Genomic DNA, 19,036 nt, shown 5'->3' with positions numbered 1-19,036 from the left:
AACCCGATGTGAAAATCTTTTGCATTTAGTGGGAAATTTCAAAGTTAGCTCGCTTCCTACAATAAAAATTGGACAAGACTTTTAAAACGACACATTTAATAAGAGTAGTACTGACGAAGGATTCAGGCAATACCCCGTGTTATTTCTAAAAACATTTAACCGGTAATTAGACAGTACTGGTGTAGCTTGTACAGGTAAAATAGTTGTTATATTTACGTTCAGACCGAATGAAATTATTTGATACGAGACACGACTAAGTTGTGTCCGAAACAGATAAATATAGCTATGTGGTCAGTATTGGTCAATATTTGGTCACTTGAATAGTTGTTAGATGAAAGCCCACACCATTTCTAATTATTAGACACCAAACACGACTGTGTTGCTTCTAGAATAAACAAATTACTTTACAAAGGTCAGTATTGGTAAAATATTGGTCAGTTAAATAGTTGTTAGATCATAGCCCGCACCGTATCTAGTAGCTCGACGCCCAAACGCGATTTTATTGCTTTACTAAACATATAAATTACATATGGTGGGTTCTAGTTAGTGGTAACTGGTCAGTACTGGTCAAGCATTGGTCAGTTAAACAATTTTTAGTTTAATGTCCACATTATATCTAGTTATTTGACACCAAATAACTTAATTGTTTGCAAAACAGATAATTTACTATATAGCCAGTACTGGTCATGCATTGGTCAGTTGATAGACCAAGGTCCACGCCACGAGTTATTTGATACTAAACATTATTGTGTCGTTTCGGAAAATTTATCTGTTGGGCAATTTGTGGTCAGCCCTGGTTCGTTAGTTCTTATTTTGCGGGCATTTTATCTCGAACCACCGAAAGACTGAATTACTAATTAATTCAACAGATCATTAATTAATGGAAATGAAGATCAATGTTAACTAAGTCCTTAGTCTGAATGAAATGTATGTGGTATTATATGGGTGCTATGGTGCTGTACACCGAACTGTAACTTTTTATTTTCACTACTACCGTAATTGACTATGATGTTTTCAAGTGGTCTTATGTACCGCTAATAGCCGAAAGTCGTTGATTTATGTGAAATTTACACACAGCGCCACCCGTTGGTAGTAAAAGTCACCCGAGCAATACGGGTGTTAAATAGATACGCTAGCAAACCGGCATTCTCATAATGTCTAACTTCGTTACTATCATCAACTAATCTATCCTTAAACTCATCCTTCAATGATTCCTCGACCTAATGTATCACCAAATTTAATTCTCTTTTCTCATTTTCAAGTTTGTCTTTAACATCCTTCAGTTTGCTGTCCATTCGAGTCCAAATCTTTCATCTTCTGGTCTCTTTTGTTGAATTCTGTAAGTTCCTTGTTCACTACTTCGGTTACTGCTGCATCCACCTCAATTTTGATTGTCTTTTTGACGTCATCTATTTTTTCATCTAAAGCATCAAAGCGTCTGTGATTATCTAATACTAATCTATTTAAGTGTCAGCAATAGTTTTTAGCGTCGCCTCTTGTCTGACATCAATCATATCCTGCACCCGAAGCCGCCGTACGTGTTTTACCCAAGCTCATACAAAATCAATTCAAATGAAATTCTAATTTTCCATTGGAAAATCGCTTTAAAACGAAGGAATATATTATTTGGCGCAACTGCATTCGGGGTGTTCCTCGTGGTTATGTTTCTAGGTTTCTAATCTAATCATGAACCTAATCCTTGCAACACTGAGTTGAGCACCGCATTGCGGGAAGTTGACTTAAATTACAGTTGAATCATTTTATATTGGTAAATAGTACGACTGTATACAAGTTGTCATGGCTACGTCTCGATGAACTCACTTAGAAGGAACATCTACATCATAAAAACAGCGAAAAAAGGAATTTAGGTCTATTGGAAGTTATGTTGAAATTATTCTAAAGGGTGGTAAGTAAATTGTTTCGCCTTAGTCCTAATTGTAAGTGGGTTTATAGGTTGCTTCTCCTCCGACGTCGGCTTCGATTCAACCGTATCGAGCTGGCTCAAACAAACGAAGTAATTGAGTGAGGTTACTGACTAACTCATCATATGTCAGTCCGTGCAATGTTTTGGTCCGTAATTTTGTTAATAATCAATTCTGTGAATATAGCTCGCTCATTTTTGGTAGTAGATAAAGGTCTTATTAGGACCAGAAAGGACTGGCAGTGGACCTAAATCATCATTTTTTAATCCATTTGAAACTCTAGGCCTACCAATACCAAACTTAGAATGGTAGGCATGGATGGAAACATATTGTTAAACTTTTTAATTATGGAGTCAATTTTCTCTTTTCAAACCCTCTCAAGACTTTTTGAATATCCTTCAATACAGTTTAAAATGGATTGAAAATCAATGTTTTAGGTCAATTTCCAGTGTTTTCTGGTCCGAATAAGACTTTTATCAGTTATGTACCATCAAAACTGACCGAGCTAGGCCACCTGATGTGCTCTCAAGTCAAGTTGAAATAGACATCAGTCTGTGACCTGTCTGTGGTTTAGTTTCATAATCAGATATTTTCACAAACCACCTTAGCCCATCCGATTATAAAAGCTTGCCACCAAAGATTAGGTAACTATCTACCTTCTAACCTAGTGTACCTAATAGTTGGTTGTAAGCTTTTATAATCGGATGGGCTTTGGAAATACCCAATCATGAAAACAGACAGGTTACTGACTTCCTTCTGACCCTTATTGTAAAAATTGAATTTTCTCATTTAAATGTAGGCCTATGCCTGGGACTATTGGCTGAGGTGCGACATCGGACATTTCTTGAAGTTTTTTTCGATATACTTTTGGTCTGGATTTTTCCGGAAAAATATTTCATCTGCCAGGACAAGAAATAGGGAAATGTCGCATCGCAAACCCGGTATATACGTAATGCACACCATGGTCCTCTTAGGCCCTAAACCCTGTAAACCATATACCCTGACCCTCATAAACCCTAAATCTTTACCCACATACTAATACCGCAGACTCTTAATCTAACCCAGAAATATGAAGACCATGAATATGAGGCCCCATGAACTGAAATTTTTTTGGTACTTTCTGGAATTTTTCCTACGTGTCCAGAATTGAGTCCAGAATTTTGATATACCGTACCCAATCAACTGAAATCTTTCTAGATATATCAGAAATGTTGGATTTTGCATAATGAACTTTATAGAACAATGTGATAATGAACTTTATAGAATGAAAAATTTTGGGAGCCAAAAGGACACGATTTTGGTGGCCCATCGTGTCATCAAATCTTATCATATGAAAGCCTCGACTATTAGGCCTACCTGCACAATAACACAAACTTGTGATATATGGAAATTAACTGGGAATGAGCGATTCTATTTTGTGATATAGGCTTAATGTGGATTTTCCCATGAATTTTCTGAGGAGTAATAGACACTACATAGTGAAATTCCGGAGTGCTGATGGGTTAGATACTAAAAGGTCTCTTACATTTCCCATTTCAGAAAAGTGAAGCTATCAAAAATCAAAATGAGTGACACAGAAGATACAAATTTAAAAGAAGATGATTATGAGCCGGCGATTTCAGCGGTACCTCCTAAAGTGGTTCTGCAAGAAGAAAGCCAAGTGGAGGTTTCGGCGAGTCCTGCATTTCAATGTTTAGATGACGTAAGTTTCATTTTAGAGTCACTGATTTGACCAATTGACATGTAGCTCTATACGGGCCATTGCAATATACTTACGTATTAGCCGTGTCCATACACTATTGCTCGTAGTCTTTCTAATTTGGCCTACGCCACCAATATCAAATAGACCAAATTAATGCATTCACACATGGTTTGAATCTGCTCTTATCACCATTCCTGCCCTGGGCCGACAGAGTGAGGGTGGTCGGGCAAATAATTTTGCTGATTCAAGCCTATCCGTTCAAGAATATTTGGCAATCTCGAATAAATATGTTTAAGATTTTCATCAGAATTGTGCTTAAATATTGAATGATTTTCATCTAAGCCTATTAAGAAACGAAAGGCCTATTAGGTAAAAATTCAAAATTTTGTGCTTGATAATGATTGTCTCAAATGCTCTTGCCACAGAGCCTTCAAAATGCATTTAAGAAGCACTTTCCTAGGGGGAACCCCAAACCTCCTGAAAAGTTTTTCTCGCATGTTGTGCCATGCAGCTAGAGGCCTAGTTGTGATTGACAGGCAATTTTAAACAAAAGTTTCTATAACACCTTTATTCACTTGCGGAGAAATTGTCCATTCTAAAATTTACAACAGACCTGGCTTGGTCTAAATTGGTCCATTCTAAAATGGAACAGTCGAGTATGGAACAAATCCTCTCAAGTATAGAAACGCTTAGTCAATCCATTCTAGAAAGGGAGTATCAAGCCTATATTCAAATGACAAACTTTTAAATGTTTCTAGTTGTTCCAAGAAGGTAAAATTACTGGTACACGTGTGGCTATGCTGAAAGCGAAATACACCGAACTGCACGAAACACTGAAAAAGTAAGTGAAAATTTCTTAACCCAGACTTCTACATGATCCAGATGCTCGATTACCAGGTAGTTTCATTGTTGCCAGATGGAACATATTGGATTATATCAATCTGAAGCCTTGAACCACCCACTCAGACATTCACCATTGTAGTGTGTCAAGTTAATCTGTAACCTGAAAACGTGTTTTCTGTTTTAGCGAAACAAATAGTCTTTGAAAAACGCTTATATAATATTGAATAAAATTAGAAGTATGATGGCTATGTCAAGGCTGCTGATTGACACCTATGAACGTTTGTTTTACCATGGACTCTAAAATGAATAGAGTCCATGGTTTTACTGGCGCTTTTTGCATTCTATGATTCTTGAGAACCTCCAATAACGCGTAGATCTTTTAATTTTCAGTTCGAGAGAAAATGAAACATCGTTACTACAACAGGCTAAACGTCACACGAACCAGCTAGAAGGGCAGAAAGCCGAGCTTGAAAAAGCCGATAATTTCCCGGAAAGTTCAAACTCAGAAGTGTCGAAATTACGCGAACAGCTCCTGAAACATTATAACGAATTGGCCCAATCAGAAGAGAGAGAATATCAATTAGAATATAAAATAGAATGGTAAGCTCGATTTCAATTTGTGAGCCAATTCTTTATAGGGGTTATTCATAAAGTATGTACCGACGTACATATTTATGGGATAGGGTAATAAGATTGGCCACTTCTCCATTTTGATAATCCTTTATACATTTACCATCAACAGCTATAGGGATTGCGACCTGGCTTTCAACTGGCTACACTTAATAGCATCAAAAATATATTAAACTTTACCATAGGTCTATTCAGTTATCATGAAAAACCAGCAAATTCCTGGCACTCAACCTAACCTCATCCTCCGTCGGCAGGGACTCGATTCTGATAGCATTGAGAGACTCGGGCATGCTACGAAATCCTGACACACTAGCCCAAATGCGCAGGTACATGTGCCGGTTTGCCACACGAAAACATTCGGCACCAATAGTCTTGCCTGTTCTATAACCGCTCTATGACCACATTTCGTTGATAAACCAAAAATGGAAAAACCCAGGCTAGAATAAAACAGGATTTCTGGTTGGCTGATAATGACATCATCTAAGCTGCTCATGTTGTAGCTGCAAACACGAGCTTATCAGGCAGGGTGTCATACGGTGGTGGTCTCCATGCTAGGTTTGATTCCCTGCTGAGGTAGGAGGACGTAACCTGTACCCTTTCCAACCACATACCATGACCTCCCATTTGATTTGATTCTTTCACAGTTTGAAAGAAGAAAAGAAAATGGTGGAACGAGAGTATTCAAGAATGCCTAAAGCAGGGGTAAGTTTCAATGTCGTTGTTTTTCATCATGAATTGGCTTCATAGTATCTGTCCGTGGGTGCAGACTCGATGCAGATGTAATCGGGAATCTGTTACTACAGTGAGCCTAAAAATCCCAAATCCTCGCCAATGCAGTCTATTTTATAATGAATAAAGGAAACATATTAGGATTATGCTTTTTCACTTGGAATAATTTTTTCAGGAAGTGGAAAAGAAAATCAAAGAGTTGCAGGCGTCGCACGACGAACTGCGCAAAGAAATCGCGCAGAGACAAATCGAATCGAAGAATCTACGAGAGGATCTCGACCAGAAATCACGACAGAATCAACTGAGCTCGAAAGAACTGGAAACGACGATCGAAGAGTTGGAGAAATTGAAGGGTGAATTAGTAAGCGTCAACACGCTGCCGAATCAGATCTCGAAAGAAACCGATAAATTGCTCAGAAATAAAACGTAAGTTCAGTAAATCGATGCGTACTGGCCAGTTGCCCTTCCGTTGTACTCACAGTTTCCCACAAGTACTGCTTGAGTAAATTCAAATATTTTTGAAAATTCCACTGCGTTACGGTATACAATAGATGTGACTGCTGTGCATCCACCAGTTAATCAATTGAAGCTGTAGCGCACGCAGCAATATATAAATTCACAACATGAAATAGAAATGCTTATATTGCTTCGTTTTCAGGACTGTGTTCATTGTTCCTAAGCGAGAAACATGGTCTACCCAAAAAACTGCGCTAGGCTTTAGTCAATTAGATTTCGCAATGTTTTGCAGTTCCCGCTATCTTTCAATAGAGATTTTTGCTGATTAAAAGTTATTTGGATATACCACACTGTGGAGTAGACACAGGTGGATGGGTAGATTATACATCACTTAGTGAGTCGGATGCGGTCTAACAGTTAGCTAATTGTTAGTAGCTATGTTCTGATGCAGCTAAACCTTGTTCTGTATATATCAATATTTCTTCGTCATATACTTTTAGGAAAGATTTTTCCTCTCATCTTACGCACATTTTGCCTAGCCTTCTTACTTGATTGAAACTGGTATAAATCTGCAGCCTGGACCTATGACCCTCTTTAAGGCTTCACCTGCTTTTGAATTGAAAATGAACTTACAAATAGACTACAAACACCAACACTAAAAATGTTATATCTTTCTAGTGATGTCGATCGTCAGTTGAAAGGGCAAGATTCGCAGCACAAAGAACTAGTCAGTCAAATGCAGCATCTCGAATCCCGTCGACGCCACCTGGAGGAGGAGAAATTCACTAGCGATGGAGATCAAGATAAACAGAAAGGTCGTTTGGACGATAAAGAAACTGAGTTCGATGATTTGATGAAAACTTACGAATACGCTAAAGAAAGGGAGGCAGTTCTAATGGGTGATAGGTATGTCAGCCATCTAGGTTCGACTCTTTCCCTATGTAGGCTACAAACCTTCCCTAGGTCATTTAAAACCAGCCCCCTAGCAGTGATTAGAACCTAATTTTTTGGGACCGTTGCAATATTCTAATTGCATTGTTAGAGATACTCACAGTTTCATTCCTCCCTCGCATCGATTTGAACCTGCTGATTACGTCATGAGAATTGGCATGGTCACATTCCTTCTCCACCTGGATTTGAACCCAATGACATTCCTCCCTTGCTGGGATTCAAATCTGATGGCCTCGAAATTTGAATGAAGAGAATCATGTTTATCACTTAAAAGTTCATTAGCCTATATTGGAATATGTATCATGCTAGGGCGACGTTAGATCTGAGCCTGCGACATATCTATCTGGAGAAGAAAAATCTACACGAAATTTATTCGCGTAAAGTTCGAGAAAAGGATCGCGATCTACGCAATCTGAAAAAAGCCGAATTACAACTGAAGGTCGCTACAGAAGCATTGCAGCACACTAATTCTGTATATGATAAAGTCAAAGGACAGGTAATTAAAGCAATAAAAGTCTTCATTGACGAATGGGGAATCACAATCATGGGTTTCTTCTGGTCTATAAATTTCTCCAGCAATAGTCACCCGTCTGCGTTGGGCTTAAGTTCGACGAGTGTAAATTAAATTTGATGCTTGAGTTTTAGATTTGTGATTAACTTGTTTTACTTTCTATGGTATAATCATCACTGTTTGAATTGGAACTGTCATTAATTTTTTGTTTCGTTTCAAAGGTTGATGCGCAACCAAAAGATGATGGAACTCTGTTGGAAAAAAGAAAAGAATTACAGAAAGAAGTTGATCAAACTAAACGAGCGCTCGCTCAACAGGTTCGTGATTTCTAAGAAAACTTGTTATTTGTTTACTTCATCATAAAGACTGTATTGGCCGTAGCCATGTGTCAAGGAGTTCTTTTTCAAGAATTTAGGGCATAGCATATGTAGGGACAAAAATTTTTGACTATGGTTAAGTGCCCTGCACTATGACTGGTTACCTAATTGTTCTGCACTGTAGTCGCGAGGAGTAATGCAGAATAACCAATGTTCTATAGTATTTTCAATTATGATGGTTACAAGGATGATTGTAGCGTCAAGATCAGAGAGTCCTACGAATTTTCTAAGGGCAAATCAGTTAGAAAAAGACATCCTGGCAGTTACCTCCTGGCAGGACAAAAACCCTTCTCAAAAATTCTTGACAGAATTGTAATTTAGCTTTACAGATAATGCTCTTTTCGAGTTAGTTTTTGACAAAGATTGCATCAAAATAGCATCAAATGAAAAAGTCGTAATGTTTTAGCTTAACCCTTTCAGTGCGTCTACACCGCAGTGCGGTGTATAAATCAGTGATAGATTTTGCTAGTACACCGCACTGCTATTGTGGTTTTTTCGAAAATTTTACAGAACTCTCTCACAGCTGTCGAACAAGTGAAAGTGGAACAGAGTATAGCTGAAGAGGAACGCTTGCTGTATGAACAAAGCGATCTCAGAATAGAAGTTGTAGAATTGACTCGTCTTGCCGCGATTAAGGTATGTAAAACATAATAAAAATTCAGTGGTGTATTTGAATTTTTGCTTGCAATCCTTTAACTCAATTAGGTGCCAATCAGAACATTTTAAGATTGTAATTACAATGAATTCTGCCATGTTGGTTTCCAATGATATAGAACATAAGTAACTTCTATTGAATTTTGACTTTTAGTTCTAAGCTATTAAATCCATTATTCCCATCCTATTTTGACTCACTGGTTTCCATATTCAATAAGAATCTGCGTACCGTGAATTTGTAAATTAGTAAATTGTGGACTTTTAACCCACTTGCAGTGTTCTTTCTCCACCGGAGGTTTTCGCGGGATGGGCACACCTTTATTTTCATATCCACCCCTCTGAAAAATCAAACACCCTTGATATGCTGTATATCGGCTGCCCCTCATAATGAGTTGATGTCAATGTTCTATCAACATATATTACTGATAATTGCTTAGTAAAGAAGTGAGCTAATAAGGTCAAAAAAGAAGATTGCGCTGAAATTAAGCTTTATTTTCCATATCGAAAGTCTCGCTACTTCAGCACCCAGAATGTTATACGCTAAAGAAATAGAATGAATGCATTCCCACTAAAACCTTAGCACATAGAGAACACTGATTTGGGGCATAGTCCCTATGGCTAATGCGGATGTGAATACTTTTGTCCGTTAATAATGGAATTAAGTTATTTTTGGAAGTTTTCAATACGCATTATTGTACTGTTTCAATGTTCAGTTGACATGCTTACCCTAGACTCATCTGCAGCCAAAATTCCTATCTACGTTGACACCTATGCGCATTTTTTTGTAACCACAAAAGCAAAGTTGTAGCGAATACCACGTTCTATTATTGTGGAGAGTTTCAATGTCATACGTTTCTGTATTTGTTCACTATATGGAGCTTTCTTTATTGAAATTGTCAAATTGTCAAGCATTTCACGGAATGGACAGGCATGGTGTCCCTGGACCACTAGTTTACACACTACTTGCTAAATATTCCAACGTATGTCTGTTTCAACAATATAATGGTTTGTTTTTGTTTCTATCATCAATGTAGGCTGATGAAAGGGAACAGAAAGCTAGAGACTTCATGCGAGCGGAAATGAGGTATCACCGCGCGGTGGAAGATCTGAAAACGAAAAAACTACAAATTCAGGATAATCAGAAAAAATTCCAAGAGATGCAACTGCGGTAACTAATTTACCTTAAGAAAAAATCACTATCCAATGCAAAAGATGATCTAGTTTTTCGAATCTTTTTTGCCCAAAACCCACCACAATGGCTCAAATTGGTCTTGGATTTCAAAAATGTTCTAAGGCAGGCCACCTGTTGTGCCTTATGCCTCACCTGACACAGATTACTATACAATTACGTTAGTGCCCTTCAAAAAGAAAGCCCTAGAGATAGGATCCGCCACTGGGTTGACTTCATTTTGCTTGTTTTTTTTTCATCTACATTTATGTGTTAGGTATATGACTGTAGTTTCTTATTAGTGCGTAATTTGTTTTCGGGTAATTCTTATAGATTGAAAGAGTTTGCAAAGATGTACGACGTGATAAAAAATGAACGAAATAAATGCGTCAACCTCATACAGACTAGTACGCAAAAAGCTGCGGAAATGAGAGAGAAAATAAAGATTTTGCAAAATGAAATCGAAATTCTCAGAACGGCTGTTACAACGAAAGAAAGGTGAGCATTTTGCCATCCATCACTGTGAAATGTCAAGTTGTTCATAAAGGTACCGGTCTGTAAAGGTTAGGTAAAATTACTCCGTTCAAGATAGAATTGGGGGAAAATTAGTACGGCTGAGGAAAAGTTTTAGAAATGCTGAAAATAGGTATCCAAGTTTGCGGCATGTCATAAAAGTGCTTACTTTTGAAAAATTTGGGAAAAGCATGCGAAAAGTGAACAAATTACTACTTTTCACAAGAGGTGCTTTTAAATTTCTGAAAAAAGTGTCTTCAGAATTTTTCAAGGTTCATTCAATTGAAACAGGCCCTTTTGGGTAGTTAAGTAGTAGCTTGGATCATCAACCAGAAAGTCTTGATATTTTTGGGTGATCCTATTTATTGCAATTCAGATTGTCATTACACTGATTTTCTACGTAATTAGCTTGAAATTTGCTAACTTATTAGTGGAAAAAGTGTTTACCTTTGCCTTAGCCTTTCCCCTGACAACCCAGTTTTCATTTGCAGACAATTACAGAAACATCGATTGAAACATGTGAATAGCATCGTGATCAGAGACAGTTTGAGAAACGAAATGGCGAAACAGCAACGAGTTGAAGAGGACATGAAAGAGAAGAGGGAACAATTGAGAATGGATATATCAAAATTAAACGCTATGATCAATCAGGCCGAAGAGCAAATGGTTCAGTTGCGAAAACGTTACGAATCGGCAGTACAACATAGAAACGACAGGTTTGTATTGAAAAGTTGAAAACCATGTTATGCTCTATGATAATAATTGTCATTATAATCAATTGATCAATTTACTCTGAATTATATTAGATTATCATAGCATAATCGCCAAGAATGAAACCCCATAACAAAACCTTGTGTTGAAATGCCTTGAAGATTGCCTCAGAATTGAAATCACTTGAATCTGGAATTGAAAGTAGATTCGATCATCGAAAAAATCACGTCAAAAATAGATAGTTTTGAATGAATCGAATGAAGAATCCAGGAAGAAAGACACTCTAAATATTTGGATGGATATATGAAAGCTGTGGGTACTGGAGTTTGTAATGGGTAGTGTAGTGTGATCTGTGTGCATTTGTGGCCAGCACACAGATCACATTGTTCAATGGGGTTTGGTCCAGGACTCGCCAGATTTTCAACAACACGGAAGTAACGTGTAATAAATGATGACTTGAATTGCATGACTACCTACCACCCCTCATTATTGTTGGAAAACTAAACGTTCGGCACTGACTAAAAATTAGTAATAACATTTTAGAAATGGCCAGAATTTTAACTTAGGTTCTATCTCATTTTTATTTTACAATTGCGTTTGGTATAATTTTTTTTTTAACGGCCGTTAAGGCTTCATGTTTCGTCTGCAATTCACTGCATATAGTTACGCAACTACGCACATTTCAGTGTTTTTGGCAGCTGTACACTCAATCGGCACCGTTCGTGACTAGCTTCACTGCGGAATTATCATTAATTAACATCGCCATATCACATCATCAACTTATATTGTGCCTTAAAACCCTAACAGCCGAAATAATTGAAATGCACACACGATTTCTATCATTGAAAATTGAGAGAGTGGCCATGTTTGTGTTTGCTGCTTCGCGTAAATCCCGCACGGTGGCGGAACCGCGCGGAGTGGGGCCGATACGTCTAGAAAATTTATTTTGGTGATGAGACTTCCAATCAAGATCCTCTTGTCTCGTATCAACTTGCATCATGGTTGACATGTATTTCATAATAAAAGGCAATACTCAGAAATTTCATATATGGGGGAAGTGGCCACCCACACAAATTTGTTCATTCTAAGTTTAAACAATCATGTATATATGTAATTAAGATCTTTCCAAACCCCTACTGTTAATTCAATTACTTGAAACATATTTTTTATTTTCAGAGGTGTTCAACTGATTGAAAGGAATGAAGAAGTTTGTATATTCTATGAGAAAGTCAATATTCAAGGTAGGATTTTCTGAAACCAGCACTAGTACTCAGTGCTGCAGTTGTGACTCGAGAATAACTCACAACTGAAGAAATGAATCAAAATATTTCTTTTTGGACACGGGGTCCGTTCTAGATTTTAGAACTGGCTGATACTGTGTGTGTGATAAGAAAATTTTGCCTAGCTGGACCAGTGATAATGTAATATAAAAGCATTTATGAATGCACAGTGCAGATTTGGTCCGCTTCTAAATTGGTCTGTTGCAGATATGGGCCAAATTACAGCGGATTAATTGACAGAGGTGTGAACACGGTCTAGCGTTGTCTCCAAAGCTGCTCTTAATATTCACAGGGATTTATTTTCAATTACAGATCAGATGATTCGAAATGGCGACGTCGAGTTGCAATCTCGTGAGGAAGAAATCCGATTCTTGAAAATACAAGAAGCCGAAGAGAAACGATCGATTGATTTATTGCGTAAAAACCTTCCGAATAAACGTAATTTAGAACAAGAACTGACGACGTTGCAGATACAGGTAATTTGACAGGCTTTAAGCCATCTCGAATTTGAATCCTGGTAGCAGGAGAGTCTCTTCGTCCAAACACCAACTTCAAAATCTGGCTTATATATCGTGGGTTGTGTTAAATTGGTATCGAAATGAAAAAAAAACTGACTATTGATTCATTGAGTAGCATTCGGCAGGTTGAGGGTTGGATAGATTTTGTGAACACAAATCTATGATCATTTCTATAGAGTAACTATGTGAGTTCGAAATCTTTCTCAGAATGAAGTCAAAATGTCACTACCAATTTTTTTCTTTCAAGTTGTAGGTTTCTTCAATTCACAAATTTTATGATCTTATAGACTTATGCACAGGTGTGACACGTTTTATTGTGCACATGCATAATTTTGGCAGTCAGTCAATTGTTGTTGAATTTACCGCTAGGTACCTATTTCTAGGTTTGGTACTTAACAAGTATAGGGTACCCAATTTCGATTATCCTTATTAACGAGTTTTGTTGGTTTTCATTGCAAAAATATGCCCGAAGTTCATATTAGTGTCAGCCATTTTTTCTTGGCTATACTCAGGGTTACCGTGTTCTTGAGTGTGATAAGGCAAGTAGAGTACCAAAAGTTGAGATACCTTTGGATGAATGTGTTTAGTACTACTCTTATACTTGAAGGGTTACTCAGAATTGAGTATATTCGATAAATTTGCCTTATGACTTAATACTTAATCAGATGACCACTTGCGTTTGATGGGAAGGGTTACTCAGAATTGAGTATATTTGATAAATTTGCCTTATGACTTAATACTTAATCAGATGACCGCTTGCGTTTGATGGGAAGTATGACATGCTGTGAAGCCACTTCTACCCCCAGATAACATTTCCTGAGAAAAACGTTTTGTTTGTTTTGCAGTTATGTCAGTGTCAGGACCGAATGTTAGACCTAGAACGTGAATTGGAAAATCCGTACGACGAGTCACGAGTGCGATTCCTCGAGGGTAAAGATTTAACACCTGCGGAGTTACAGAAAAAAATTGAACAGGTAAATGCGTGCTTTTAAATTAGAACCCGCTGAATTGGGATCGCTTAGGACCATCAAAGTTCATCCAGTTTGAGACATGTGGATTTAACGTCATATTTTACGTAATAACAGGTTACCAGTACTCACCAGACGGCGCAACAATTCACTGCATTACTCATTGTAAAAATCAATGCAATGAAGTATGAATTTTTGTTTTAAGCCTTCCAAAACTGAGAATTTAAAAAAAGATTCATCAGATAGATACACTTTCTCAATCTGTATATCGTATAAGTCTCACTGATACCGCTAATTTAACCAAACCTGCTAATAATGCCCTGCGTGCCACTCAGTGGATTGAGGATATTTAGTAAAAAAAGAAAGCTTCATTGATAAATTTATTATAAATGAGAAATGTTGATTTGAATTCAATTGAAATGAAGAAGACATTGAAGCGCGGTTATTCAGTAACCACCTGCAAACCAGGTTGATCATCACAGAATCCTTGCTTGCCACAACAATAGCATTGCCGGTACCCCATTGGATGTGAAACAAAAATCCAAACTACTTGATCCTGATTAAGCGGGTTCGTCTGTACTGCGCGTTCTTCGGTGCAGCTTATTTTTAGCCCACTTGGGACTTTAGTCCCAGCGAGCGTCCGTCCGTCCGTGCGTAGACGGAATCCAGTTATTTTGGGAAGTTTTGAAGACGCTTCAAGGAAATGTCTTGATATTTGGTTTATACATGTATCTACCCTAGACACATCTTCAGCCCAAAAACTTGCCCTGTCAGAATCAAGATGGCCAACTGGCAGCCATTGTTGTTCGTCAAAATCAGCACTTTTTCCACTTTTTGAGGGAAATTTTGAAGACGCTTAAATCAATTACCTTGATCTTTCGTACACATTTGAATCCCCCAAGGGCCCATCACCATAAGAAAAATTGGGTCGATCGGACTCAAGATGGTCGTCCTATGACCTTTTTAGTGCCCAAAATGTCAATTTTGGCCCAAATTCTGAGTCCTGTAGCTTCCTACTGGTTTGCCATTTCTCATCGCGATTTGTGAAGGGTATTCTTTGGAAAGGGGCGTTTTATACCTGAGCGAGATATTTTTAATCGGCCAATTATGAAGCAATTTGCGGCCATCTTGGTATCATCAGTACTCATTCGTAGGTGGGAAAAAGTTTTTCCACATTATATTGATACCTAAGCATATTTTGTTACCACAATCAATTGCAAAGTTGTAGCTCATGACATTGTCTATGAGGTGAGTTTTAAGGATATTAGTTATTCTATATGGTCACCAGGGGGCGTTGAATAGTAGAATAACTTAGTATTTCCTTATTAGATTGGTACCTAGGCATATTTTGTTACCATGATCAATTGCAAAGTTGTAGTTTATGACATGTTCTATGATTGTTGTGAGTTTCAAGGTCATTGGGTTTTGCATATGATATGTGTGATATGTGCCAATTTTTCAGACCTCCCTTACCTCCATACTATTATGAACGGTGCCTATGCTGAAGCACACACATTCCTTGATGGCGTCATTCTCACCATCTGCACTGCCCTCTTCCATTTTCTCCATTCCTCCTCTCCTTTTTCTCCTCCCTCCATTGCATCACCTCATGCCTGTTTTCCTCTCACTTCTTTCCCTAATGTATGGAAGTTTGGTGTTTGCAGTTGGAAGTTCGTTTGGCTGAAAAGGAGGAACAACTCCTCGAGAAAGATTTGATATTCGAGCAAACGACGCGACTTGCCGAACGTGTGAAAAATAAAACAAACAGCGGCAAAAAGGACACGTTGAACCTCGCTAAAAAGGTAAAGTATTCAACAATCCGAGATCAGAAATGATTCTGACCACATTGCCTTAGAAATTAGGCTTACAATGAAAAACCAAGAATTTGCCCATCAAGATACAACAAAACTTTAGTTGCCATCGGATAAGTCGTCACAATACCTTAGTCTTCTCTTGATTTTTAGTCCAGAATTGTGTTTTTCTAATTCAATTTTATAGTTTCATGCTTGAATAAGTCGCCATCATAATGATGCTTCTAACTATGAGGATTTAATCGAGTTTGATTGTAATGGTTTTCATTTTCTCTGTGAAACCATTCCTAGAATTATGATTGTCTGTGACATTATGTGCAAAACTGCCTTTGAAATGAATTATGTTTTCCGGTGCTCTGGGAATAAGATAATGGTAGATTTTATATGTGGTTGAAATAACCATGGATTTTTATGTGCACCTGGGTTAGGGGATGAAGAATAACTAAATTTATCAATAGAACTGTTTGAATTTCGGTTCTCAAATTCTTCAATTCAAATTTATTTCTTGAACCAGCATCTGTGATTGAAATTATCTCTAGACCTGTGATTAATATCAGTCCCTGTATCTATAAAACTAGCCCCTACTTGAATTCATTGGCAAAGTTTACTTTAACTTGTACATTCATATGACATTGATTTCAGGTGAATGAATTGCAAGCTAAGATTAAAGACGCGACTCGTAAAATGATGGCGTGCGTTTCGGAATTATCGATGCAACAAGCTGAGGCATTACATCTACAACAAGAGGTGAAAGAACGCGAAAACGAACTTGAACAATCGTACATTCGCATGGAGAAAGGAGAGCCACCTAGCGATGAAATATTGCGAGAATGGATGAAGATGCAACGAAACGATGAAATGAAACAAAGAGAACGAGAAATACAACAAATTGTAAGTTATCAGTAAAGCAAGAGATATCTGCTACTCTTGCCACTTTGCGACATCTCATACTTCTGAATCTGCTACCATTTCCACTATGAGTTATCTGATACTTCTGAATCTGCTACCATTGCCACTATGAGATATCTCATATTTCTGAATCTGCTACCATTACCACTATGATATATCTCATACTTCTGAATCTGCTACCATTGCCACTATGAGATATTTCATACTTCTGAATCTGCTACCATTGCCACTTTGATGAGATATCTCATACTTCTGAATGTGCTACCATTTTCACTGAAATATATCATACTTCTGAATCCAGCATCATTCCTACTATGAGATATCTCATACTTCTGATGTCTTGATCTCTTGAACTTCGTTTTGGAACATCATACTCATCATTTTCCCGTTGAAGTGGTGTCAAGATCGAATACTACATATCATAAAACGATTAATTTTTCAGGCAGATGAGGAAGAAGAACAGTATAGACTGGCTGGTGGAAACATCACTACTGCTGAACCACGCCCGAATGCTTATATACCTGATGATGAAAGCGAGCTTCCAATACCACGACCTTACGGATCGCATGCGCCGTTCAAACCCGCTGAAGCCGGTTCAACTATGAGACACATTCGAAAACCCATCCCTAAACCAATTGAAATATAAACCCGGTTTTGTTTTCGAGTCTTGTCCACTGATAAACATTAGAAAACATGTATCTTAGCTAATGATGCTACGTACCTGTTACATTAGTAACCCTTTCTAAATAACATCGACATTTGAATGAACTGAACCTACTTACTGAAACACGACCCTGATCCCAAATTGACTAGACAAAATTTCGAGATTCCATTTGAGTAGTGTATATCGCCTCGATTTGTCTCAATCCATGCCATCATCAAAGTTATATTTTTCGAAATATCATTTCTAGTAGTTATTTAAACAAATCACGTACCCAGTTATGGTAAGAGTGACTTCTCTTCATTAAAAACAATATTGCTTCTCTCGCGATATTGAATTTTATCCATATAGACATGTGGAAATCAGTTCGGGGTACAGGGGGATTTACTCAAATCAGCAATATTACGAATGTAAATATAAACTAATTTTTCATCTAAGAAAAGCGAAACTTGATTCTGGAGTCTAAACTCTTCTGAAACTGGGCCTAAAATTTGGACACAATCTCATCCTGTAGGGCTGAAACCTATATATAGGTCCAGCACATGGGGTCGTACACAATGTCTACGCAATGACACCTATGTTCTTTAAGATTCATGAGAAAAATTATTCGTCCACGTAGGATTTGAATCGATTGAGCGGTTAACACAATCGGTTTGTATCGATTAAGCGGTTAACACTTTTCTTGCAACGGGGCCCAAGATTTGACTGCCATCGGTCCCATACCGTAATTTGACATAAACTCTGTGGAAGGTTACTACAATGCTTCGATTATTCACTGCTAATTGTGATAATTTAGAAGAAATCGTTTATTAAGAATATTTATTTATAAACACATGTATAGATTTCTATATATTATGATCAATTCATGTTTTATCGGACTGTGTATTTCGATTATATATCATATAAGATGGTTGAAAATTAATATACCTACCAGAAGTTTTGTTTGTTTTTTTTGTTAATTTGTGTAAATAAAATCCTGAATCTATTGCGATAACTACGGAGATGTTGCATTTTAATTTGCATGTGAGGTTTTGTTTAATATTTGCAACATTTATCGATAAGCTGGCGAGGACTCGATGGAAAATTGGATTTAAAGAATAGCTTGTCAGGCTGCGGCGCGATGGATACCGCCAGATACAGACGAAGCTGAAAAGAAACTGCGCTTCATTGCTAGCAACGAGCGGATGTGATGAAATCCCTCTCTCCACTAGTCGCGGCTACGGTCACTGGCGCGTAGCCGACTGTAGATGGTCAAGGTAGTACGGATCCCCGAAGTGACATGGAGTGAAACCAATATTTCTTCTTTTTCGCGGGAATAAAATTATCTAAATGTGTGATATGGTGAAAATATTTTTACATAGTCGGTGGCTAAATCATCCCACCTGAACCCGTGGTGAAAGCCAGTGGTCGTGTATAGCCACTATCGAAACTATACGTATAAATGTACAGTCAACCCCGAATAAGTCGTAGTCCTCGGGACTGACGATTTTACTACGACTTACGTGATGTATGAGTTACGTGTAAGTCGTATTTTTACGAGTTATCTATAGCCGCTATCACACGAGCATTTTTGGCCCGTGCCAAATTTGGCCCGGAACAACTGTTCACACGTGTGCCAAACGAAAATGATCACCGGAAATGATCCACTTCGCTTTGTTTGACCATTGTTAAGTATCGAGTGAATGGCTTGCGTGTGAACGCACTCTCTAATTAGGCACAGGC

General features: G+C 37.8%; 1 protein-coding gene across 1 annotated transcript; it reads left to right on the top strand.

Moving 5' to 3' along the window:
• The first annotated feature begins 1,630 nt into the window (after window positions 1-1,630).
• On the top strand, window positions 1,631-18,273 carry LOC141902557 (coiled-coil domain-containing protein 146-like). The gene is made up of 19 exons (XM_074790340.1): window positions 1,631-1,906; window positions 3,462-3,624; window positions 4,383-4,465; window positions 4,858-5,067; window positions 5,742-5,799; window positions 6,002-6,252; window positions 6,961-7,188; window positions 7,543-7,729; window positions 7,966-8,061; window positions 8,632-8,757; window positions 9,810-9,943; window positions 10,277-10,441; window positions 10,948-11,172; window positions 12,344-12,408; window positions 12,760-12,923; window positions 13,811-13,939; window positions 15,598-15,735; window positions 16,387-16,635; window positions 17,096-18,273. The coding sequence occupies exons 2-19, from the start codon at window positions 3,487-3,489 to the stop codon at window positions 17,297-17,299; spliced, it is 2,850 nt and encodes a 949-aa protein (XP_074646441.1). The 5' UTR covers window positions 1,631-1,906; window positions 3,462-3,486; the 3' UTR covers window positions 17,300-18,273.
• The last annotated feature ends 763 nt before the right edge of the window (window positions 18,274-19,036 follow it).

This window comes from Tubulanus polymorphus, chromosome 3, assembly GCF_964204645.1.
Source record: "Tubulanus polymorphus chromosome 3, tnTubPoly1.2, whole genome shotgun sequence".
NCBI lineage: Eukaryota > Metazoa > Nemertea > Palaeonemertea > Tubulaniformes > Tubulanidae > Tubulanus > Tubulanus polymorphus.
The sequence above is the reverse complement of the archived record's forward strand: the minus strand, read 5'-3'. Positions and strand labels throughout refer to the sequence as shown.